The following is a 25,788-nucleotide window of genomic DNA, read 5'->3' on the forward strand; positions in this document are numbered from 1 at the left end:
CAGTTCTTTCCCACCAGCTTCCATCTTGTATTTTCATTCCTCTGCAGGTTCCTCTTGGTTAATTTTCCATGGGTACCTATATGTGTTATTGGGTAAAGTATTCCATAAATATCAATTAGGTTGAGGTGGTTGATAATATTGTTCTAATCTTCTATATCCTTGCCATTTTTTCCCCTCTGGTCATTTCTGTCAGTTCTGAGAAAGGAGTGTTAAGGTTTCCCAGATGGTGTGTGGTTTTTGTTTTTTTGTTTTGTTTCGTTTATTACTAAGTGACTTAAAAAAACAACAACTAAGTTTTACAGTCATTATGAAAGCCTTTATTTCTGTTGCTTTCTTTGATTCACGTAGTTGTATGATTTTATAATAATTATTTGTGGGAAAGTTAAGTAGCATAGTAAATAAATATATCAAGTCCTCATTTTAAGGTTGCTTGACAAGGATTTTAACTATATTAAAATGGCAAAGTAATAATTAGTGCAATGACTTTTCTATTTAGACCTTTAAAAATCAGTGCAGTACAGGATCCTATGAATGTACTTCATTTTTCTAGCTACTTTTTAGAAAGTAAAAGTAAGTTTCTGGGACTAAAAGTTAGAAAATTTCAAGGTATATATGCAGCTCTGGTATTGTATTAGTACCTAACTTCAGTTATGTGGCTGATAACATCTCTTTTAATAACCTCCCTTTAACATGTTGTTTAATTTATCATAAAGTACATTGATGACAAAATACACTAGAAATAGGATACATTCTAGAAATATTACTTTGCATCTGGTTTTATTTTCTCTTTAGAAACTTGTTGCTCTTCAATGTGTGCTTTTCCTTTGATGCATATAAAAACAGAAGTCTAACTCTTACAGCAATATATTCATTTCCTTATTCTTGTAATTTTTTTTACTCATTTAGGTATAGAAAGCTTTGTTTTAAGGGACAAATAATAACAAATTTCTTATATAATCTGCTAGGTTCTAAGATTAAAATAAATCTTTTGTCTTTCCTCTATATGAAATGAGATATTCTTCTATTTTTTTTTTTTTTTTTTTACTTTTTTTTTCTGGTTACCTTATGTGTTTTGAAATTTAAGACGTTTCAAACATATAATGTGTTTTACATTTTCAAGGAAAGAGGCAAAGTTCTCTATGCTTAGGGGCTAATAGGTTCTTTAGAGTACAGGGAAGAACTTTTCTGGCTGTCATAGGCTAGAGGGCTTGCTCTGTGCATAGTTTTCTTTGGGGATTGAGTCAGGGGTGAGATGGTCTTGACTTTACCATTAACTTATTTCACTTGAGGTACATCCTCTTTATCTGTTAAAGAGTCAGATCAGATGTTCTAAGGCATTTTTTGGTTGTGTGGTTTTATTATTTTTTGATTTAATTTTTTTTAGCTTTTTTTTTAAAAAATTACAATTGATTTACAATGTTGTACCAATTTCTGCTGTACAGCAAAGTGACCCAGTCATACATTGCTTTTCTTATATTATCTTCCAAGATGCAGTTCCCTAAGACTCGATATGGTTCCCTGTGTTATACAGTAGGACCTCATTGCTTATCCATTCTAGATGTAATAGTTTGTGTCTACTAACCTCAAACTCCCAGTCTGTCCCATTCCCCCTTGGCAACCACAAATCTCTAAGTCTGGGAGTCTGTTACTGTTTTGTAGATAGGTTCATTTTGTGCCCTTTTTTTGAGGGGGGAGGGGGCTGCCCATGGAGTTCCTGGGCCAGGGATCAGATTTAAGCCGCAGCTGCGACCTATGCTTTAGCTGTGCCAATGCTGGATCCTTTAAGCCATTGCGCTGGGCCAAGGACTGAACCTACCAATTCCATTGTGCCACAGCGGGAACTCCTGTGCCATATTTCAGATTCTGCATTTAAATGAAATATGGTATTTGTCATCCTTTTTGCTTAATTTCACTTGGTATGAGAATCTCTATTTCCCTATGTGTTGCTACAAATGGCATTATTTCATTCATTTTTATGGCTGAGTAGTATTCCGTTGTATATATGTACCATATCTTCTTAGTCCATTAATCTGTTGATGGACATTTAAGTTGTTTCCATGTCATGGCTATCGTGAATATTGCTGCAGTGAACATGGCAGTGCATGTGCGTTTTTGAATCAGAGTTTTGTCTGGATATATGGCCAGGAATGGGACTTCTGGGTCACATGGTAGTTCTGTATTTAGTTTTCTGAGGAATCTCCATATTATTGAACCTCCATGGCGGTTGTACCAATTTATATTCTCACCAACAGTGTAGGAAGGTTCCCTTTTCTCCACACCCTCTCCAGCCTTTGCTATTTGTAGACTTACTAATGATGGCCACTCTGACTGGTGTGAGGTGGTACTGGCTTTATACATTAAATTATTATTTTTACTTCTTAAGTATACAAAATTTTTTTTAAAATAATAATTTATTAATTTTGAATGGTAAATTACAAGTGGTCAATTATGCATTATTAAATTGTTTCTTAAATAGAGTATCCAGTACAAAGTTGGATCTACAGAAGAAATCCGAAGCACTTGAAAATATTAAGCAAATGCTTACCAAGCAAGAAGAAGAAAAAAAAATCCTTAAACAAGAAGTAGAAAATTTAAGTCAAAATGCAAAAATGCAGCAGAAAGAATTGAATAACAAAATTCAAGCAGCAGTGACAGAACTACAAAAAGTGAAGATGGAGAAAGAAACTCTAGTAACGGAGCTTTCTGCAGCAAAAGAGAAATTATCAAAAGTTTCTGATTCTTTGAAGAACTCCAAAAGTGAATTTGAAAAGGAAAGTCAGAAAGGAAAAGCTGCTATATTAGATCTGGTTAGTTGTTTATGTTTACTTTTTTAAGCAGAAGTGATTTATTTAAAATGTATTGATTTTTCTGCTTAATTCATGTTTGACTTTTTTTTTTTTGCTTTATAGGGCCACATCCACGGCATGTGGAAGTTCCCACAGTAGGGGTCGAATTGGAGGCACAGCTGCAGGCCTACACCACAGTCACAGCAACGTGGGATCTGAGCCGCGTCTGCCACCTACACAACAGCTCATGGCAATGCCAGATCCTTAAGCCACTGAGCGAGGCCGAGGCCAGGGATCAAACCCGCACCCTCATGGTTACTAGTTGGATTCGTTTCCGCTGAGCCACAATGGAAACTCCTAAAAAAAAGATTTTCGTATGTTACTTTTATGTTCCTTTCTGTTTGGAGAAAACATCTTCTATCTGTACATCTTCCCTCTTAAAGTATGTGTGATTATTTTTATTTATTGTTTCAACACTTTCTTTTTAAGAATTTCCTCGCTTCCGTTTTTTTGAAGCCTATCATTCTACTTTTAAAATAGCATAAATTGGAGTTCCCTGATGGCTCAGGAGGTTAGGGATCCAGCATTGTCATTGCTGTGGCTTGGGTCATTGCTGTGGTGTGTATGGGTTTGATCCTGGCCAGAGAACTTTTGCACATCACAGATGTGATCAGAAAAACCAGACCATAACCACAACCACATAAGTTAATTAATTTAATTCTTTGACAAAAAAAATGTGGTTTCCAAACCAAAGTTTTCTAAAATCTTGTCTAAATATTATCTGAAATATTTATTGTGACTCTTGGTTGATGATTGAAACACTTAGCCTTTTCCTGTCCCTCCTTCCTTACTGCTGTAATACTTGCCTGTTTTGATTAATGAAATGGGATGATTTTGTCCCATCTTAAATGATCAATGATTCTGGTTCATTTCCTTCTATGGATCTTATAAGCTTGTAAACCAAAAGTCTTAAATTTACTACAGATATTTTCTGCATAATATAGTTTCCATTTTTTTAGGAGAAAACCTGCAAAGATTTAAAGCATCAACTTCAAGTACAGATAGAAAGCGCACATAAGGAACAGAATGAACTGAAAAACTCACTTGAAAAAGAGAAGGAGGTAAGACTTTCTTTTTCTGTAACAAAAGATGTTGTAGCATAATAAGGTATTTATATTTTCAAAATATTTTCAGTGATAATTAGTTTGAAAGAAGGTTTATTTCATTTGTGTTCTACCCACTACTAAAAAGATTTAAGCTAGTTAATGATAAAAGGCCTAAAATAAAAGTAATTAATTAAAGATGAAAAATTGAGTAAGCCAACTATAGAGCTGTAATTAGATAATCTAGATTAAGGAACACTACTATGGATAAAAAAAAGTCTTGATAGGCTTTCCATAGAAATGAAATTTTAAGGGCTCTTTATCTCACAGACACTGATATTGATATATTTAATAATGGTTGTTTAACAGTTAAGAGATTTTTTGGAGCTCCCTTCATGGCTCAATGGTTAACAAACCCGACTAATATCTGTGAGGACATGGGTTTGATGCTTAACCCTGGCCTCGCTTAGTGGGTTAAGGATCTGGCATTGCCATGAGCTGTGGTATAGGTCGCAGATACGGCTTGGATCTGCCATTGCTGTAGCTGTGGTGGAGACAGGCAGCTACAGCTCTGATTCGACCCCTAGCCTGGGAATCTCCATGTGCCGCAAGTGCGGCCCTAAAAAGACAAAAAAAGAAAGATTTTCTGTGGTTAATACTTCTGTTGTTCTCCATCAAAAGAAGCAAGAGTATAATATACATTAAGGGAGTATAAAATATGTTGCTATTTTATGAAGATATACCTCTGGCAGCCAGAGTCCAGGCATGAGCTTTCTAGAGATCTGATTTGATAAAGCAGCGAAACCTAGTCCTGACAAATCTGTAGTGTTGTGTTTTGGTTGTTGATTGAAAGAAGACACCTCTGTTTTAGATGCCAGCATGTAACTGGCAAAATTATGGTGGTTTAGTGTATAAGTTCTGAATCCAGATTGTCCAGATTTATATCCTGGTTGTGCCGTTTAATAGCTGTGCTGTCTTGCCTTGTCTTAGGCTGACAACTTGATCTCTCTGTGCTCCAGTTTTCTCAGCAGAAGATGAGGCTAATAATAGGATCTTTGTTATTTATAGAATTATTTTGAGAAATAAATTGGTTAAAATATTTCAAAGTGCTTAGAAAACCAGCTTAACAAAATGGTCAAATGTTAGCTATTACTTTATCATTGGTTATCATAACCAGTAGTACTTGTTAATCATTATTGTTATACTCCCTGATTCCTGTTTTGCACAAAAATATTTCCCTTTGTATTAGAGATAAGCTGAAGCACTGAAATTTTTTCAAAAGTTACTCGGAATATGGTCAAATTGCTCAAGTTATGTTCATAGTGAAATATGCATAAAACATGAAACATGACCTTGTGTAGTTCACCTTGGCCACAGAGGAGCCTCTCCTAGCTTCTATATGATATCTAATTTTGAACAGAAATATATCCTAGTAGACTGTAAAAACAAGGTATTAGCAAAATATGCCTCAGATCTCTAAATGACAGAATTGTGTGTGGTGTAGTTTAGTTTCATCAAATACTAAACATATTTGCCAAAAATTATTTTGGTTTTATTGCAGTTAGTATGAAGCGATCCTTTCTGATTGACTGAGGCTAACAGGCTCAGGTAGCATTTGAATATTCTTGAAAGGCAGTAGACATTTCAGCAATCTAGAGATTAATGGCTGATTTCCCCTTTTTTATGATGTAAAGGAATAGTCCATTTCCAAGCTCTATCCAAATATGTAAGTTAAAAAGGAAAGGAGGATGAAACAAATATTGAAGATTAATTCAGCGTGCCATCTCATAGTGAAGAGTGTCAGTTATGAAAGCTCTGTGAGGACAGGGATTTTTCTTTTGTGGTTTACTAGTGGATTATTTATGGCCATCAGACGCGTAGTTTCCACTTAGAGTAGTACTTAGCATGAAGTAGGTACTTGATAAATGTGTGCTGAATGGATAAAAGAATGCTAAACAGATTTTATTTTCTTTTAGACTTCTCATCAGTTGAAATTGGAGATCAATTCAATGCAGGGACAACTAACGCAGGCCCAGAACAGTTTAAAACAAAAGGAAAAAGAAGAACAACAACTTCAGGGTAACATAAATGAGTTAAAGCAACTGACCGAACAGAAGAAAAAGCAAATTGAAGCACTCCAAGGAGAGGTTAAAATTGCTGTTTCACAGAAGGTAGTGATATTTGTTTTCTTTTTATGGGAAGAAAAATTTTGCATTGCAAATAATAATATAATTAACACAGATGAGGTGCAACAAGGAAAAATTTATATATGCTCAAATTTTTTGAAGTTAAAATATACAACTGTACTTATATGATTGAATAAGTCTGGATTTCCATTCACTATAATCGTGTTGTTAGATAATTCTTATAATACTAATCATTTGTTTGATAGACGTAAAACTTTTTGTAAAATAAGATACAACAACATCGAGAAAAATTTATAAACATTTCTAGTGTATTAGAAAATTTTAAAGGAGTTTAGAAATAAGTTACCCTTATTAAGGGAAAATAATCAAGATAAAAAATCACAATGTGAGATATATTTATATCTACTATAACCTATATAAATGTAGGTTTCATACAGTTATAATTGTTTGATACTTTTAAGTTAAATCATAATGGTTTTTATTTCCAAACCTATGGTAAGTTATTATTAAGCATCTGTTCTTCATTCTTAAATATGTTTTAATACTTGTCCAGACCAAAAGTTGATAAACGTGAAATGAACTTAATATTTGAACGAAAGGAGGTTTTCCTCACTGTTGGTATGTGTGTATTAATTCATGCTGGGAGAAGGGAGATATAAAATCCTTAATATGTAGAACCAAATATTTCATAGCATTAAGAGCTGGCTTGTCATATTACTAGAGGAAAAAAAATTAACCCCACGAATACATTATTTTATGTTGACCTCTGTTTTACAACCATTATTATGGCTACTTTACAAAAGAGTAATTTTGTAATGACACGTTATCCTTTTTTGTGTGTGTTATCATATGTAATCAGAAGTCAGGATGTAATTATCACAATATGTATTTTGTTCTATGATTTGATATCTTGAGTTCATTTTTTTTTTTTCAAAATCCACTAGCCTCGGGAGTTCCCATTGTGGCTCAGTGGTTAACGAATCTGACTAGGAACCATGAAGTTGCGGGTTTGATCTCTGGCCTTGCTTAGTGGTTAAGGATCTGGTGGTTGTGGTGAGCTATGGTGTAGGTTGCAGACGAGGCTCAGATCCTGCATTGCTGTGGCTGTGGCATAGGCTGGCAGCTGCAGCTTCGATTAGACCCCTAGCCTGGGAACCTCCATATGCCTTGGTTGCAGCCCTAGAAAAAGACGAAAACAAACAAACCAAAAAATCCATTAGCCTCATATTTAAGTATTCCTTAGATCTTCATTTTTATAGCACTGTGATTTAATAAATAAAAAAAAACTTAACTACTTTTAGCACATTTTCTTTCTTATTAAATTAGTAGCTACAACAAGATTTCTTCCAGATTTATGAGTAATGTATATTGCTTCTACTTTGCATGGCTTTACTAGATACCACCTTAAGGATTATGAGATTTAGGGGAAGTGTTGTTATCAGTAGTTGTCTTACTTGGGTCTGTTAAAACAAAATACCATAGACTAGGTGGCTTAAAACAATAAGCATTGATTTCTCAGAGTTCTGGAGACTGGGAAACAGGATAAAGGTACTTGGCATAGCTAGTGTCTGATGCGGGTCCACTTTGTGGCTTGTAGACAGCTGTATCCTTGTATGACTGAGAACAGTTATCTCATTTCTTCTTAGAAGGGCACTAACTCCATTCCCGAGGATTCCACCCCCATCATCTAATGACCTCCCAAAGATTCGCCTCTAAATACCATTACATTGGGGATCTAGGCTTAAACGTGCCTTTTGGAGAACGTGCATTCATTCATAGTAAGTAGTTCACTTGTGCCAGTGTATGGATGCTAGAGAAAGGTACACAATTTTTAACCCTGGGGGAGTGCTGGGTGAATAGCCAGTCTCTAAATTAGATTTGGAATTTGGAGTAACTAGAGAATCATTGAAAGGCAAGAATAGTTTGGCTTTATTGAGGAGCAGCATACATACTATCATGGGACGAAGGTAAATTTGAGAGTCAGGCAGATCTGAATTTAAATTTCATGTTATACGTATTAGGTTTATGGTCACAGGGAAGGGATTCATCTTTCTGAGCTAAATAAAATGGGGTCATAGAGTTGTTAAGATTGAGATAATGTAACTGCTGCTCTGCCCAGTGTCATGTGCAAACAAAGTAGTCGTGGGATAGTGTATGGAAGTAGAGCAGACTGAGATCCAAAACTGTCATTGCGCACGGCAAACACACAGTGACGGTCTGTGGAGACTTCTCAGTGGCCACAGTGAAACAGGAAAAACAGGGTTAAAGCGGAGGGTATAGATGCGTATGTGCACACACACTATATTTAAGACACACATGCATGTATTTCCTTTTTTTTAATGTGATTGTTTGGGAACCACTGAGCAAGGATCCAGCACGGCTGTAAGTTATCAGCTTCTACAGCAACTTTATTTGAAACCTAATGTGGAAATACAGAATGAATAAGATATGGCCCCTATTCTTAAGTAGCTTATAATTTAATTAGGAAGCTGGTATGTAAGGAAAAAGAAAATTGTAATAAAAAGAAGAAAGAAAAGTAGAACTCAGTAGAAGTTTTGGTTGGCTTTCTAGAGGAGCTGGCATTTGAACTGGGTCTTTAAAGATGATTATAATTTTGAAAAGTTAAAAAAAGGAGGGAGTTCCCATTGTGGCTCAGCGGTAACGAACCTGACTAGTACCCATGAGGATTCGGTTCGATCCCTGGCCCTGCTCAGTGGGTTAATAAGGATCCGGCGTTGCTATAAGGTGTGGCACAGATGCAGCTTGAATCTGGTGTTGCCATGCCTGTGGTGTAGGCTGGCAGCTGCAGCTCCAATTTGTCCCCTAGCCTGGGAACTTCTATATGCAATGGGTGCAGCCCTAAAAAAAAAAAGGGAAGAAAAAGAAGGAAAGTAGATATTTCAAGGAGGGGAAACAATGTCAGCAAAGTCGGTGAAACTTAACATGTCATTATAGGAGGTTAGCTATTGGAATACATGGTTAGTGGAAAAGTGAGGGGAGATAAGGCTACAGAATTGGGTGAACTAAGATCACAGTAGATGGATAACTATTTCTACTTTAAATACTTGATATTGGAAGATTAAAGGTTTTTAAGAAGGGGGAAATGTGATCAGACCTGTTTTAGCACAAAAACTGATCACTGTGTGAAGGATAAATTGCAAATGACTGACCCTCCTGTATTCTCCTTTGGAACTTTGGATTTAATTCCATTAAAACAATTATCAAACTGTTACATTGATCTGTTGTTTTTTTGTTTTTTGTTTTTAACTTACCCACTAATAAATTTGAATTTCCAAAATCAGAGAACTGTGTTTTCTAACAAATAAGCTATCAGTGATTTAAAAAGAATGAATGAATGAATGAACCTGTCATTTGGAGTAGATAAAATGAAGGTCCAAATAGAAGCCCCAGAGGGCAATTATAATCATTGCTAAGACTTTGTAGAGTACTTTGGTGATTAAAGAGAAAGAAAACTGGATTTGGGGGGGAGGATGTTAAAGTAGTTGTCTACCAAAAAAAAAAAAAAAAATGCAGTATAGTCTTCAACGTGAAAAATGATGTCATAATGGAAGAGTCATTGGAGGGGATATGGGATATTATCCGATAATGTGTGGGTGATCAATGCCCTTCCCCTCCTTAGGCAGTTACCACCATCTCCTGGCAATCTGCTTCCTAACTCAGTTGAACCTATCTCTTTTTCTTTTTTTGGCTGCACCCATGGCACTTGCAAGTTCCTGGGCCAGGCACTGAATCTGAGCTGCAGCTGCAACCTATGCCACAGCTGTGGCGATGCCAGATTCCTTTACCCACAGCACCACAGTGGGACTCCTCTATCTCCTTTTCTTATTTCCCAACTTCCATAATCTTAGTCCAGGCTTTTTGTCTTATATGGACTATTATAAGATCCTCTTAGTGGAGTTTTGGGCTCTGTTCGTCCACCTCCTATCTATTTGTCATCCATTCATTCCAGAAATATTACTAGTACCACTTTTATGCCATGGGCACATTTCTGGGTGTTGGAGATGTGGCTGTGAGCATACAAGTAACCTGTTGTCATGGATTTACACCTTCTTGGGGGGGGGGCTTAACAAAAGACAGTGATGGATTTAGCCCTGCTGAAAGGCTGGGTGATCAAAGAAGCTTCTCTGAAGAGGTTTGAGCAGGTACACGAAATACATGAGCTGTACATACAGTGCTCAGAAGAACAATTAGTACAGAGATCTATGACTAGAGCAAGCTTGGTATTTTCTAAAAACAGAAGTATAGTAGGAGAGAGGAAGAGTAATATGAGCTGAGCTCAGAGAAGCAGACAAAGCATAAACATTTAAACTTGTAGATTATAACAGAATGATATCTTTTATTTGAAGGACAATTAGAATCAATTAGGAAATTTTGAGCAGAAAATGATGGGCTATGACTAAAGGGAGATAAAGGAGCAAGCCCGGAGGACACTGAAAAACTATTGCAGTAGTCCAGCAAGTCCATGATGATGGCACGAACTAAAGTGTTACAAGTGGGTGATTTGCGAATGTCTTTTGGAAGTTGAATCATCGGGACTTGAGGATAGATTGGACGGTGAGAGAGGATGGAAAGAGGAGTCAAGAATAACTCTGGGTTTCTGGCTTGTGAAGGTGGACGGATGGCCATATTTATTGGGGGAAATAGTAGCTTTTTGAGGAGGAGGAGGATTGTCATCAGGAAGCAAGAATTCCGCTTGAGATAGAGATCTGTCAGTCAGTCAAGGGAAGGTGTCTGGGAAGCCCTTTGATGTAATGAGCTCAAAGTTCAGGCAGAGAGCGTGGCGCCAGAGACTTAAATTCAGAAGCCAACTGTAAATAAAGTATTTAAAGCTATGAGGCTAGTCAGGATATTCTAAATAGAGACTGTTTAGAGAATCCGAGAAGGCTAGGGACAGAACCCTGGGTCTTGTACTCCGGAGCGATCAAAGGCACTAGTGAGAGATTTTAGGAAGGAAGAATAACCGGTGAGGCAGGAGGTTAACCTAAAACACAAGATGTTTTGGAAACCAGGCGGAAGAGATGTTTCTAGCAGGGGCCATCATCAGCTATTTTAAGGACTGCTGGAATGTTCAGTAAGATGTGGACGAGGACATGCATATTGGATTGTGGGACAAAAAGGTTGCTGATAAATTCAACAGCAGTTTCACGGAAGTAGTATGTTTATTTTAAAAGCCAAGTGCTTCTTCTCATACTATACATACGTATCTTTTAATTATGTCATAATTTGTGCACATCTCTTGAATCTTCTTAAAGACGGAAAACAAGTTTAGAGGAGTTGGGCCTTTGCAGGATTTTCATTTCTTTTTCTGCCTTGATGTGAATAAACTTGGCCTTAGAAATTTCTTAGGTCATTCTTGAATTTTAGGGAGCAGAAACAATACACTTCAGCTCAGTAATGGCTTTTGAATTCTTTCATGCAGAAATCTCCTCTAGTTCAACCTTAACTTTCAGCATCTTCTAAAGCATGCATAGATAGCACTGTATCTCCCATCAGCAGGCAGTTGTTACTCTCAGTCTCCTGAGACCTTGGTACTTGACACTTACCAGTGAAAATATTTTTCTTTACTTAATTGTTTCTTTTTTTGTTTTTTAATTGGGACTTGTCAGATTTTGTAATTCTTTAGTTTTGTAACTCTAATAAGTTACTCTTTATTACAGGAGAATTTTAAGACATTGGTTTGTTCTCAGGAATCTTAGTTATTGGATTTCATTCTGTATTTGTAACTGGATTTTGGTATGCATGCTGTTTTAAATAACTATTGTATGTTTCAGACAGAACTTGAGAATAAACTACAGCAGCAGTCAACACAAGCAGCACAGGAACTTGCAGCAGAGAAAGAGAAAATATCAGTGTTACAAAATGCCTATGAAAAAAATCAGGAAAATCTAAAGCAGCTTCAGTCTGATTTCTATGGGAAGGAATCTGAACTTCTTGCCACAAGGCAAGATCTCAAGGTAGAGTGAATTGTATATCATAAAAACTCACTAAGTTGTTGACATACATTAAATGATTGATCTGAACCCAGATGGGCAGGGGAATGTTAGCATTTGTGGAATATCATACTTGTTTTCTTTTGAATTATTTTTGGAGAAATATGCTTTTTAAAAATTAAGTCATGGGAATTCCTGTCGTGGCTCAGTGGTAACAAACCCAACTAGTATCCATGAGGATGAGGGTTTGATCCCTGGCCTGGCTTAGTGGGTAAAGGAGCCGGCGTTGCCATGAGATCTGGTGCAGGTCGCAGTTGTGGCTCAGACCCCATGTTGCTGTGGTGTAGGCCGGCAGCTGTAGCCCTGATTTGTCCCTTAGCCTGTGAACTTCCATATCCATGGGTGCAGCCCTAAAGAGGAAAGAAAGAAAAGGAAAAAAGGAAAAGAGAAAAGAAAAGAAAAAGAATCCTACTGCAGTGCCTTGGGGAGGTGTGGGTTTGATTCCTGGCCTGGAGCAGGTGGTTCAAGGACAGCGGCCGCTCAGACTCAGTCCCTGGCTTGGGACCTTCCATATGCCATGGGGGTGGCCATTTAAAAACCACCACAAAACCCCATACAAATGTATCTTTTAATAGTGAAATAATTTGGAAATATGTTAACTGCTGTATTAGCTTATCAAAGGACTTTGCTGCCTATGTAAAAAAATAACTTACAAAGGGCTGCTGTTAGAAAATCCAAGGAGTTTTAAATGTAAACCACTTGTGAAAATGGAAGCAATTTTACTGTTGCTTCTCAAGCAAGACTGACTTTAATTTTACGTATTTGTTAACTTCTCAAGACTACTGGAATGCATAATGGTTAAAATCAGGAGATTATAACTCAAAGTAAATTTAACCTTAATTATCTAAACATATATGGATACTTTGTTCTTGGCAATACTATTTGATTAGATAAAGTATCATTAAAATGAATGATATACAAAAAAGGTAAACAATTTTTATGTAGCATTAAGTTATCAGTTCTCTACAGGAGATGGGACATTTCTGTTCTCTCAAAGACTTAAGCCAGTTCTCTTTTTCGTCATGGTGAAATATTTTGCTTTTTGATCCTTTAATGTGTTTGGATTTTTTTTTGTTTCTTTGCTTAAAGTGCCGTATTGACAAATTCTGTCAAATCACAGAATATTTATATTATAATATACATAAATATACTATATTTTATTCATAAGCTCTTTTAGGGAAGGCTTTATGAAGGAGGTGGGACTTGACCAGGTCCTGAAGGATCTAAGAATTTGAATACACAGAGTCCTGAGAGAGATCAGTTCACTCGGCACATTTGAGAAAAGGTGCTGCAGTAGGAACCAGCGAAACCAGGAGTCAACATAATTGTCTTGCTAGAGTGCTGGTTGGTGTCTGGAAGTTAAAAAGGTTGGGTTCAAATTGTGAAGTATCTTAGATGCTTAGCAGGGATGACTAGAGTTTATATTTGGGGGAGAGGAGACGAAGTCTAAGCAGAGGAGTAAAATGAAGAAAATTACTGTAGGCAACTTAACCTGGAAGTGGTTCACAGACAGCTTCGTTTGGGCCCGAGGTAAATTAGTGCCGCGGAGATTCAAGAGGCCGTCTCCTTCCTCCTCCATAAACTCCAGCAGTCTGGCTGTGAAGTGGTTATAACTGGGGTTAAAAAGGTTGCGACAGAAGAGATTAATGGGAGAGAGACAATGAAACAAAACGGATGAATAACATACAGGTTGCAGAGGAGATGAAGGAATCATTGGTGGCTAATGATCTAGCAAAGAAACAGGAGATTGGGTGAGAGAATTTTCATAGGGCCAACAATAGATATTTTTTATATATCACATTCAAAATCAGCAAGAGTTGCTTTAAGAAAAAAATACATTTAGAAAGCATCTTACTTGCGCTGTATTCTCTAAGTAGCTTTAAATTATTATTTTTTTCCTTTATAACACTATTGAAAGTTGGGGAAGGTTGGTGGAAGAGTTTGGACTTTATCCTAAAGGCAGGAGGATTTGAAAGTATTTGCAAGGATTTGTATTTTATTTAGGCCAATAACTGGCAGCAGGATAAGGATGGATTGTAGGGGAACCTGGGTGAATGTGGGGACGAGACAGAGGAGACTGTGCCGCAGTCCAAGTGAAGATGATGGTGGCTTGAGCTGGTAGCAGAGGAAGGATGGGAAATGCTGCTGAATTTGAAGGACTCGTTGGTGACAGAGAAGATGAAATCTAAAGACTGATTGTAAAAGTTCTATAGAAGTCACACTTTTTCTTTATATGTATATTTTATTTGCCCATGAGCATAATAACAAGTCTTAGATCTTTTAAATCAGTATTTTTTCATTAAGCCAACTGTTTTTGTCTAAAAAGCTATGTCTTGTTCTAATTTTATACATGAAAGAATGCAAATGTAAATATGGGCAAGAAGAGAAAGACAGAGGGCTAAGGCTGCCATGGAGTTTTACAACTGCTGAGAGGCCATGAGTGGATCTTTCTTCCAAAGCTTCCTTCTGCAGATGAGACTGAAGCCCTGCTTGGCTGGTGAAGGCCTAGTGTCTGCACAATAAAAGAACTATGATTGGATCTCAGCTCTTCTGATTCACGGCCTTTATTCTTTTACCATCATTTCACTAAAATTTTTTTTTAAAATAAGAATATTGACATTTAAATCCTTCCAAAGTGAGAAGTTATCTGAACTACTTAATTTAAACATAGAATTCCTGGGAACATTCAAATAATATTTATAGGTCAGAATAAAGGATGGTTATTGGCCATTCTTTTGCTTCAGTGATTTTTTTAATTTTATGATTTTTATTTTTTCCATTGTAGTTTAGTGATCTGTCAATTTCTACTACACAACATTGTGTTTGTTAAATAATCTAGTGTACAAGAGAGAAAAGGAAGAGGTTCAGAACCATGTAATATGACACCCGAGTCAAGGGTGCCATCTGTGGGCTTGTGGTGTACCTAGACACCAGTAAAATGCAAGTCGGGCTGGCTTGATCTATTCCTTTAGCCCCATCTGCTGGATTATTTATGAAATACTAAAGTTTGTGACTGGGTATTCCAAATTGACCATGCTGCATGTTATTCTTTATTGTCAAGAAAGTTCGTAGAAATGGAATTTAACTATAGATTTTGCACCCTGAATGAAGTGAGAATTCTAGGGTAGCAAGTTTAAAATTAAATATAAATCTTGTTAGTCTAATACTATTCCTTATATCATTTCATCAGATATCAAGAATAAGTAACAAAATTTTTAAAATTTTATTTTGAAAAAAGAGAAAAAATTTTGGACCAAAAAAAAAAAAAGCTACCACAGAATAATGCAGAAATTCTTTTTTGGCTACAGTACTATGTGTTTAGGGTATTCCAGCATCAGGGTTGGTATTCGACCTACTCAGGGATTTGCTTATTCTGGTGGGAGTCAGTGGGTTAAAGTAGCCCCAGTAAAACCACTAAATGGGAGCAGGGGTGCTCCAGCGCAAAAAGATGCTGAGCAGATGAACATATCCTGGCCTGCAGCCAGGAAAAGGAATATACAGCAGTGTTTTGCTGAATGACATGGATGAATATCTAGAGGCAAAGAAGAACAGTAGGTCTTGGCATGTGAGGAAAATAGTAGTACAGATTTTGAGCTTGACTTTAAAATATTTAGTCATTAGGTTTTTGTGAGTTTAAAATGTTATAGGCTGTTATTTAAACCACAGGCATTTTGGAGTTTGCATATTATCTTGCTGAAGGGCATAACATACTATCTTTTTAAAGTGTACTGCTTTCTACTGTGCGTATGTTAGCTGTTAGGTTTCTATAGAAATTTACTAAACAATTACATATAATAATCTGGGGAAATTTGTTTTTATAAGTCTGTAGAAGAGAAGCTTTCTCTAGCACAGGAGGACTTGATTTCAAACAGGAATCAAATTGGAAATCAAAATAAATTGATTCAAGAACTGAAGACTGCCAGGACTACTTTGGAGCAAGATTCAGCCAAGAAAGAAGAGCAGTTGAAGGAGCAGTGTAAAGCACTACAAGATGTTCAGAAAGAAAAGGTATTTTATTTTCTAATAAACCTAGAATCTTCAGAGTTGCAGTGGCCATAGAGATCATCTCGTCAAACCTCTTAACCAGTAAAGTCATCACCTTATTTTCAACGGCTAAGATGGGCGTCAGGTTTACAAATAAGAGACTCTGGGTGGGACTGTGATTCTAATCCTAGGAGGTTCTTCTTTACAGCTTCCCTGCCATGTCTCACTGCACTTTTTAGTTATACAAAGGAGTCTGGTTTTTTATATCATAGACCCTTGGTTATTCAAAAAAAGATATTATAGCCCCTCAGTTATTTCTCATGTAACATGTTATCCTCTGGATCTAGAAATCAGATATGAAAGGTCTAGGAATAATTGAGTGTGTTAAAAATTCTTAATATTAAGAACCAGCTTTTTTCTAAGAGGAAGTATGGGTTTATTTTATATAAATGATGCTGAGTTATAAAGTTGAAAGTACTGGTTATATGACCAGTACACTTAATGATCAGTTATATTTCTATATAAAAGAGAAATGCAGATTCTAGGAAACATTTTATTTTTGGTTTCATAATTGAGATCATGTATTTCCATCAGTGGACAGAATATTCTTAAGTGTACAGTTTATGAAGACCTTGGTATATATATCTTAATTGTGCAGTTACTGAAATTATCTTCAACTAAAAACTTGGGGGATGTTTTTGTGGGGATGGGGCCGGTGAAGCTGGAATGAAATTTATGATTTGTGCCTCATGTTCAGAAAATTCTGACAGAACTATAGTTTAGAGGCCTTTAATTACAAGGGCATTAGATCATGCAGCTCTTGTTTTAGTTTTGGTTCTAATAGATTTAACTTCTCTAAGCCTCTGTCCCTTTACCTATAAAATGAGGATTAAAAAGAGCCATGTGGTATAGAAATTATAGTTCTCTCTAGGTGTAAAGATAGTGATAGTAAAGATAGTGATAGTAATAATACTAATAAGCATAAGAAGGTAGTTTTAGCTTGTTTGGCCAGACACTATTAATTTTACAGTGTTTACTATTTAGTCCTTATAACATTATTATTGTTCATATTGTATAAACAAGGACACAGGAACAAGAGAAGGTAAGTAGTTTGCTCAAGTTAACTTAGGTTAAAGGGGCAGAAACAGTCATAAACAGTAGCAGTCATTTTATTACTTTTCAGTTTAATTGAAATTATTTTTTAATTATTTTTCTATAGTCACTAAAAGAAAAAGAACTAGTAAATGAAAAATCTAAATTGGCAGAGATTGAGGAAATTAAATGTAGACAAGAAAAAGAAATTGCTAAATTGAGTGAAGAACTCAAGTCTCACAAGCAAGAAAGCATAAAGGTATGTGCAGATAATCACTGTTTTTCCTCTATATTGTATTAGTGTTTGTTTAAAAAAACTGTGTACACCCACGCACACTTATTAAGAACATACTTTGTGGGAATTCCTGCCATAGCCCAGTGGGTTAGGAATCAAACTGTGGTGGCTCGGGTTGCTGCAGAGGTGTCAGGTTTGGTTCCCAGTGCAGTGGGAATTGCCTTGGCTTAGGTCACAGCTGCAGCTTGGATTCAGTCCCTGACCTGGGAACTTCCCTATGATGTGGGTGCAGCCATAAAAAGAAAAAAAAAAAAGAGCATACTTTATGCCAGGCACCATTGTTTTTTTTTTTTTTTTTTTTTTTTTTTTTTTTTTTATTATTTTCCCACTGTACAGCAAGGGGGTCAGGTCATCCTTAGATGTATACATTGCAGTTACAGTTTTTTCCCCCACCCTTTCTTCTGTTGCAACATGAGTATCTAGACAAAGTTCTCAATGCTATTCAGCAGGATCTCCTTGTAAATCTATTCTAAGTTGTATATGTGTTTTGTTATTTTTAACACATATTTTTGCTTTTGTGTTGCAGAATATCTATACATATATTGAAACTGTTACTTTTGTTTTCAGATTACTAAATAAAGAGAAATAACCCTAAAAATTTAGATTTTATTGAGATGATAAGAAAGCTATCAATTAAAAGAATTATGGGAGTTCCCGTCGTGGCTCAGTGGTTAACGAATCCGATTAGGAAACATGAGGTTGCAGGTTCTATCCCTGGCTTTGCTCAGTGGGTTAAGGATCCGGCATTGCCATGAGCTATGGTGTAGGTTACAGACGCCCCATGTTGCTGTGGCTCTGGTGTAGGCTGGTGGCTACAGCTCCGATTCAACCCTTGGCCTGGGAACCTCCATATGCCGCAGGAGTGGCCCTAGAAAAGGCAAAAAGATAAAAAAAATAAACAAATAAAAGAATTATATAGATAGCAAACTTCAAAATATCTAAGAGTTTAGAATTAAGATTTTAAGGGATTCTGTTTTTATAATTGTTTTTCTTCCTAAAATTCTTTAATCTTTTTTTTTTTTTTTTTTTTTTTTTTGATTGGGGCAAGGAATAGCAAATTTATTCAGACTGAGAAGACTGTGTAGCAGTGTCCCCAAAGAACCATCTTACTGAAGGTGGAATTTAGGCTTCTTTCACACTAGAAGGGGAGGGAGTGTTGCAGGCTTCTTAGCATAGGAATCTTTGTTCTTGGAACTGTCCACGTAGGTCTGGTCAGAATGTTCCTGTAAACCTCCAACCAGACAACTGTTATTTTCTGTTCTGTAACTTTTGATCTGTATGAATGGAAACTTAGATCCTTAAACGTCAGGGCCCTGAGAATAGGCTTTCGTTTATGTTTCAGGCTGAGGGCAACATTCTTTTACAAAAGTCCAGGGTCACATGACTGAGCACAGGCAGCAGACCACCAAGGGTTAGAGCTAAAGGAATAGATCTGATATGGACTCAGCTCTGTTCTCTGGTTTGTGTTGTTTTGTTGTTGTTTTTTTACTATAAAGGATGGTTTATTTTGGCCTTACCTTGTAACAGGAGGTAACAAATCTCAAGGATGCCAGACAGCTTCTGATTCAACAGAAATTAGAGCTTCAAGGGAAAGTAGATTCCCTGAAGGCAACCCTTGAACAAGAGAAGAAAAACCAGCAAATGTTAAAAGAGCAGATGAAAAAGGAAGAAGATGAGCTTAAGAGAGAATTTATGGAGAAGGAAACTAAACTGGTCAGTAAGTTAATGGTGGGAGGTGTGTTTTTTAAATTGTTTTTAAAGTACAGTTGATTCACAATCGTGTGCCAATCTCTGCTGTCCAGCAAAGTGACCCAGTCATCCATATATACACATTCCTCTTCCTATATTATCGTCCATCATGGTGCTGTCCAGTACAATGGGGGGGGGGGTTCTAATCGATTTTGTAAATTAGTTCAGGAAGAGAGGATTTTTCTACTTAAAAGTTATAATTCAAATGCTCAACTGACACTGTAATGTTCGATTTAAGACAGATCTGATTGACCTAAATAGCTGACATGTGATAGGAAATATTTTTGGCTATATAAGTGAAAATTCAGTAAGATATAATTAAAAAAAAAACCAAAAACTTTTAATGCCAGTAAAACAAACCGACCTCTAACCATGTAGACTGAGGTAGATGGCACGAATGTCAGTCCTGCTGAACTCATTTGTTTGGTCACAGTGAATGCTGATAAGGGGGAGCGGAAATTTCAGTTGAGAATTGTGACGACCAATTGTGTGGCCAAAAGCCCACTCTTCCCTCCCTAACTTGCCGTGCCAAATGGGAAGCACCTGGCTTTCCTCTAGTGAATGAAGTCCAAATAGCTCCAGATAACTTGACGCTGAATGTTTTTGTTGAATTGCAATGTCAGGTTCACACGGTGGTTTGAAGTATTGTTTTTCGGCAGGTTGATAGAGACCAAAGGATGCACGTGTAATTTGAGACATAAGAAAAGTCCAGTGTTGTCGCCAGGGCACCTTGCGATCCCTAATTATGGTTTTTCTCCTGCTGTAGTGGAAAAAAGGAAAATCTTAAATGGATTTACTTTAGCTTGATTTTATAAGAAGCCTGCTGAACATCATTTCAACAGTGTGGCCTTTAAGCCAGTTCAAAATACACAGATATGTGTGGAATCCATTTTATTAGTGCCTTCTTTTCCGAAGAAGTAGTAGTAGTGATGCTGCCAGTATTTTAAATTCGACAAATTTATTTTGCACTATTTTCGTAGTAGATTTTTTTTACCCACCGTTTTTCCTTTTCTCAGCATTCTGAAATAAAAGAAAAAGCAGCAGCAGTGCAGAAGCATGAGGAAAACGAGGCGAAACGTACCATGCAGATGACCGCATTAAACGAAAACCTGGGCACGGTCAAGAAGGAGTGGCAGTCCAGCCAGCGGCGCGTCAGTGAGCTCGAGAAGCAGACGGACGACTTACGGGGAGAAATCGCAGTGCTGGAAGCCACCGTTCAGAATAATCAAGATGAAAGAAGGGCACTACTAGAAAGGTGACCGATATCTAATAAAAATAGTTTATTTCCATTCTAAGTGATAAAGACTGATGTATTGCACATTAAAAAAAAACCCCGAAGTCTTGAGAAAAGTGCTCCTGCAGGTATTTAAGTAGCCATTTAAAAACTATCCATTACAACAATCACATAGTTGAAATGAATGTATTATGCTTCAAACTGCTAAAGCAGTTCATTATCTGTGTTGGGGAGGGGGGGGTCCTGAATGATTTTTTTTTTTTAATGTTTTTGTGATTTGTTCTAGGTGTCTTAAAGGAGAAGGTGAAATAGAAAAGCTTCAAACCAAAGTACTAGAGTTGCAAAGAAAGCTGGATAATACAACTGCAGCAGTGCAGGAGCTGGGCAGAGAGAATCAGTCCCTTCAGGTAAGCCACCTGGTGACGCGCAGCAGTTTTTTAGTCTAGAATTTACCTCTTGGTGAAAAGCATATTTTGAACATTAAAAAAAAAAAATCTCATATATGCATACTTTTAAATGGCTGCTGTCAGTGTAATAATACTGTAGATGTTATGGGTAATTAAATAGAAGATTTAAAGACTTCAAGAGATTCCAAGGATTAGAGAGACATGTCATTCAGGAATTGTCGGTATTAGGAAAAGTCAAGAACACAAAGGAATGAATGAGTTGCTGTGTGTAAAAGAAGTGATCTGAATATATATGCTCCGAGTCTCACGGAAGGACTGCTCCCTAGGGTTAGAGTAAATGGGAAATTAGCAACGGTCAGAAATTACCAGTGCTTTTGAGGAGTAAAACTTGCTTTGCTTTATTGTCATTCAGACTTAAGAGTGTAGCACCTTTTGATAATGGAAGATGACCAAATTATTTGATTTTTAGAATTTTATCCAATCATTCTTAAAAGTGTGGAATCTTATAATGTGCTGAAACTTTTTAATAGATCAAGCATACACAAGCACTGAACAGAAAGTGGGCCGAAGACAATGAAGTGCAGAACTGCATGGCCTGTGGGAAAGGCTTCTCAGTCACAGTGCGACGGGTAAATGGTTTTGGATTTTATTCCACAGGGACTATGTTAACCATCAGAATTGTCCTGCCTTTGATAGACTTTCCAGGTTTTGCCAGTTATTAACTTTCATTTACAACTACGTAGAATAATTAAATTTATGCAGTCTAGTTTCTGGTTAGCATATATTTTAATTTTAAATTTATTTATTTCCTTCCTACTGATTTACTTCCTGGAATAATCATTTTCTGAACCACAGCATCATTATTATTAAACTCATGTTTTATCACTGAGTTCTTTTAAAGAAAGGCAGAGATTAAAACATCATTTTAAATAATACCATCATGTGATGTTTCAAATTTATATTCTGATTGGAGAAATCATGCCTGAAACATTTGGCAAGTAGAAATAGTTTTTCACCTGATAGGACTGTTTTAGTAACACTTTAAAAATGCCTCCCATGGTTTTTTTAAGAATTCTAAGGTCAGTCTCTCATATTGAAATTTTTAGTGTAGTATCTGACTAACTAGTAAGCATTCAAATTAACCAAAGGATTAAATCAGCATTGAAATTTATTATTAAATAAACCCTTGAAATAGTATACTTTCAAAGTGCAGCTGGCCTATTCTTGTAGTCTCTTAATTTTGGTATAGTTTCTATGCTTGAAAATGTTTAATTTTTTGTCATTTACAGCATCACTGCAGACAATGTGGAAATATCTTCTGTGCTGAGTGTTCAGCCAAAAATGCCTTAACTCCTTCTTCTAAGAAGCCTGTTCGTGTCTGTGATTCATGTTTCAATGACTTGCAAGGATAATGGGTTGTCACAACGTCAGAGTAATACTACGCTAGCATTAGGTTTTTAATAAATGCACTTCACAGAGGTCTTGGACTACTACTCTTTGATTTGGACAGTGGTTGCAATACTAAACCAAATTAGAATTCGTATATTTTGGAATGTTATCAAGTAAAACTCTTCTATTTTTGTGAGACTTGGGCTCATCTTTCATTACTTTTTTCCGTTTCACCCTGGAACAGGTTACATGCCAAGTTTAGAATTAGCCAATGAAATGTAAATAAACTTTGGATGGAGAATAGCAATGTATTTTTTTAAATATAATTTCATTATTCACAAATGACACAAATACATGTCCATAGCTTACTTCTCCCAAATTTAGTGTACAGAAAGGTACATGGGTGATGTTACCATATCATATATGCTGCACAGTGACACATTTTCTTCGTGAAGTCTTGCATAGAACTATAAAGCTTTCTTTTTTCTTAGCTATAGGTTCACAGCTCAGTGACATTACTGTTATATTATAAATTTACTGCTCAAGTGTTCTACATATACAGATTATGTTGAAATAGGTATCAACCATGAATTTAAACATGGTTTTAACAATATTGATTCAATTCCTTTGGGTGGACTTTACATCACCTCTGTAAAATTATTTTATGGTTATCCTTGGGTTGACTGTTTGAAAGGTTAGAGTTAACTTTTCCTTTTCTATCTCATTTTTAAACTCCCACATATTCTTCACTAAGAATCCTACAAAACTTCCTACCCTTATCCCCACTTGGAAGGTGAATAACAGAAGTTGTATAATGGTCTCATTCTCTGTTTAAGAGGAAAGTCTTCTGAGATTACCCTCATATTATACCCTCATTCTCTCTCCAGAATCTGAATTTGCTTTTTTAATGGATCTTCTTTTTTCAAGGTAATTTTGTTTAACTTTCTCAAGTATAGCTCAGTTTCACTGTAATTGCTTTTATAATTTTGCATTTTAAAGCTAGTAACTGATACTGCTATAGTTTCATCTGTAAAAACAAATACAAGGAGACATTAAACACACTGCTTTATATTTTCTTCTTACCTAAAAGGGAAGAATTTTTTAAAGTTGTGAATGTGACTTAAATATTAAAAGGTTCTGAATTTGAGATTTCCTAACTGTAAATCTGTTTACTTTGCAAAAATAATGCTATGAAATAACAGTTGGGTAACAGAGTATCACCAAAACCAAATTATTTAGAAACTCCAAAATTGGCACACATCTGGGGAAAAGTCACAATATTGCTTTCTCTTTCTAGAGAAGACATACAAAGTTACATACTTATTCAGTGCAATCATTTGTTAATAGTGGGAAAAGATGGGAGCTAATATTTCATTTACAGTAGTTTACTGTGTTTTCACTTGCTTTCAAATATCATGCTGAAATTATCATGTTTATACGCTACCTATAACATACACTAACTAAAAAAGATTGCCATATATTCACTTAATTACTTAAAAAAACTGTTTAAGGAAACTCTGTTTAGCTACTAAAAACCCTGATTGAGTCCCTGGACTTCGATAAACATGTATCTTTGAGCATTACAGAATGAAGACATAACAATGGATCTTTATTAAAAGTAATAGCTGGAGAATAGAAATTGAGCTAAATTTATGCATTTCATATATAAATTATTTCGAATTGTCTTAATTGTACACTTCTACATATAAGTAACTTAAGTATGGTGGAAAAACAGATGTTCACAGCACCATTTTTTTTTTTCCAATAATGAAACTTCAGGAGAATTCTTCTGGATTAGAATATTTATTCACTTCATCTCCTAATGGGGTGTAGTGAAGGCCTTTTCCCTATCTTGTCCCCTGCCTACATTTTCATAAAAAAATCCTGGGGGGTCAACAAAACCCAGTGTGTTCGAGTGATTCTCTGCTTTTTATCCAGCTAAGCTCATTTCAATGGCCCCCATCAGGCTGCTATATTTTAATAAGAAATGAAATCTATTATTTTGCTATTAATTCACCAATTCAAGGCATTGTGGAAACAAAAAGGGTTTTTTTTTAAAATTAAAAAGTCATCTTCTGAATGTTTATTGGTTCTGCTGGTACTATCTGTCAGTGGTTTAGAGTTGGCATGTATGGAGTCTCAGCTCTAAAGCAAAGCACACTGGCATCCCATGTGAGTAAATTCTAAACTCCAGCACAGAAATGTGGGTTAAAATCAAGTCTTGCTAGGTTAGTGTACAATAAGCTATACCTGCAGAAATTTTTGGCAGAAAGAATACAAAGCTGCTGGTATAGGATTTGTTTATTTTGGAGAAAAATGAGGGAAACAAACAGAAAAACCTCAATGCAGTGCATAATTTTGTTCAACTACCTCTTAATGCAGAATTAGCTAGTTTGTTTCCTCACAGTAATGTTAAATAGTAACTGCCAAATTTGTTAATTCCCCATCTCTTGAAAAGGCTTTATGATTATTTTATAGTTTTGGTAACTTTAAACCACTCTTTTTTTTAACCATGCATTTGCTTAAAAATGTTTAGCTTTTAAGTGGAGAGCAAATTATGATCATATATTTTGATATTCATGATTAGAACAGTTTTTTTTTAATGCACTTTGGCTGAAATCATGGATGATTTGATCTGTAAGATTTAAATGTGCCATCAATTCCGTATTCTCAGACATGAGCTTGATGAATGGTATTTTGTAATTATATAATGTGCCACACATTATTGTCTTAATTGCCCTTTGCCTGAATTTTAATGATCAATGTTATTGTTGCAGATGTGAATATTGTGCATAAACTTACTAAATTTATGTAAAACTGTGTAAAATAGAATTGGAAATAGCTAAGTTCTGTGTGGAAGGAATGAATTTATTGTGACATGATGCAGTATGTATAGCACATTCTGTCCTTCCTGAACTGGACCACATAGTCATAGCTTCTGTAGATACTTTTGCATGACTATTTTCTCATTTAGCTTTTGGACGCCTTGTTTGTATGGTGTTTACTACTTGTGATCATGTAGTTGTGCCTTATTTGTGAGAGAGTTTAGCTCAGTCAACACTGTGGTTTCTAAACTCAGTGAGTGGAAGGTTATTGATTATAAATGTAACTGATACATTGCATAACATTTACATCTGTATAAAGAACAATGGCAGGATCCTTATTGAATTGCTGCTTTTTTTTTTTTTTTAGTATGTTAAAGATGACATTAAAATCACTTCTTTCTAGTAGATATATTCTGTGACTAAATTATTTTGTCTGTTTAAAAAGATATTAACCGTTTTACATTAATTTATGTGCAGACGTAGAACTTTGCCTGTGGATACAGACAATGGGCGTGCTTTAAGGTTCAACTTAGGATAGTAATTAAGTTCATAATTTCAACAGAAATTACGGCATTTTGAGACATCCCCTTTTCATTCATTTTTGTGAAGAAATAGCAAGACTAAAAATAAATATTCAACAAGATTAAATTAATCCCTTCTTTCACTGTACGTCTAAACTGAACATCCAGGCCATCATCTAAGGGTTTTTCTCTGAAGGTCAATGTAGCTCTGCTCTCTACTGTTTGTTTTTCTCCCCCCAGGAACC

At 35.9% G+C, this 25,788-nt stretch overlaps 1 protein-coding gene across 6 annotated transcripts in view; it reads left to right on the plus strand.

The window, feature by feature from the left end:
- The window catches only part of EEA1 (early endosome antigen 1), a 124,795-nt gene extending 99,368 nt beyond the window's left edge, over nucleotides 1-25,427 (plus strand). For 5 of the 6 annotated variants that reach the window (XM_084957600.1, XM_084957601.1, XM_084957603.1 and 2 more), the window contains 11 exons: nucleotides 2,477-2,807; nucleotides 3,806-3,907; nucleotides 5,866-6,060; nucleotides 11,829-12,011; nucleotides 15,870-16,055; nucleotides 17,251-17,382; nucleotides 18,946-19,131; nucleotides 20,184-20,422; nucleotides 20,688-20,808; nucleotides 21,339-21,437; nucleotides 22,098-25,427. In XM_084957600.1, the coding sequence (XP_084813726.1) occupies nucleotides 2,477-2,807; nucleotides 3,806-3,907; nucleotides 5,866-6,060; nucleotides 11,829-12,011; nucleotides 15,870-16,055; nucleotides 17,251-17,382; nucleotides 18,946-19,131; nucleotides 20,184-20,422; nucleotides 20,688-20,808; nucleotides 21,339-21,437; nucleotides 22,098-22,220 (1,897 nt within the window). In that variant the 3' untranslated portion in view covers nucleotides 22,221-25,427. Of the gene's footprint in view, nucleotides 1-2,476; nucleotides 2,984-3,805; nucleotides 3,908-5,865; nucleotides 6,061-7,123; nucleotides 7,331-11,828; nucleotides 12,012-15,869; nucleotides 16,056-17,250; nucleotides 17,383-18,945; nucleotides 19,132-20,183; nucleotides 20,423-20,687; nucleotides 20,809-21,338; nucleotides 21,438-22,097 lie in introns of those variants that run through there. The other variant, XR_014804407.1, reaches the window with a different exon arrangement.
- The last annotated feature ends 361 nt before the right edge of the window (nucleotides 25,428-25,788 follow it).

The sequence above is a fragment of the Sus scrofa genome, chromosome 5, assembly GCF_054392235.1.
Source record: "Sus scrofa isolate SSC_HxYL_T2T_F1_AM1 chromosome 5, Sscrofa_HxYL_maternal_Yorkshire_Landrace_v2.0, whole genome shotgun sequence".
Lineage (NCBI taxonomy): Eukaryota > Metazoa > Chordata > Mammalia > Artiodactyla > Suidae > Sus > Sus scrofa.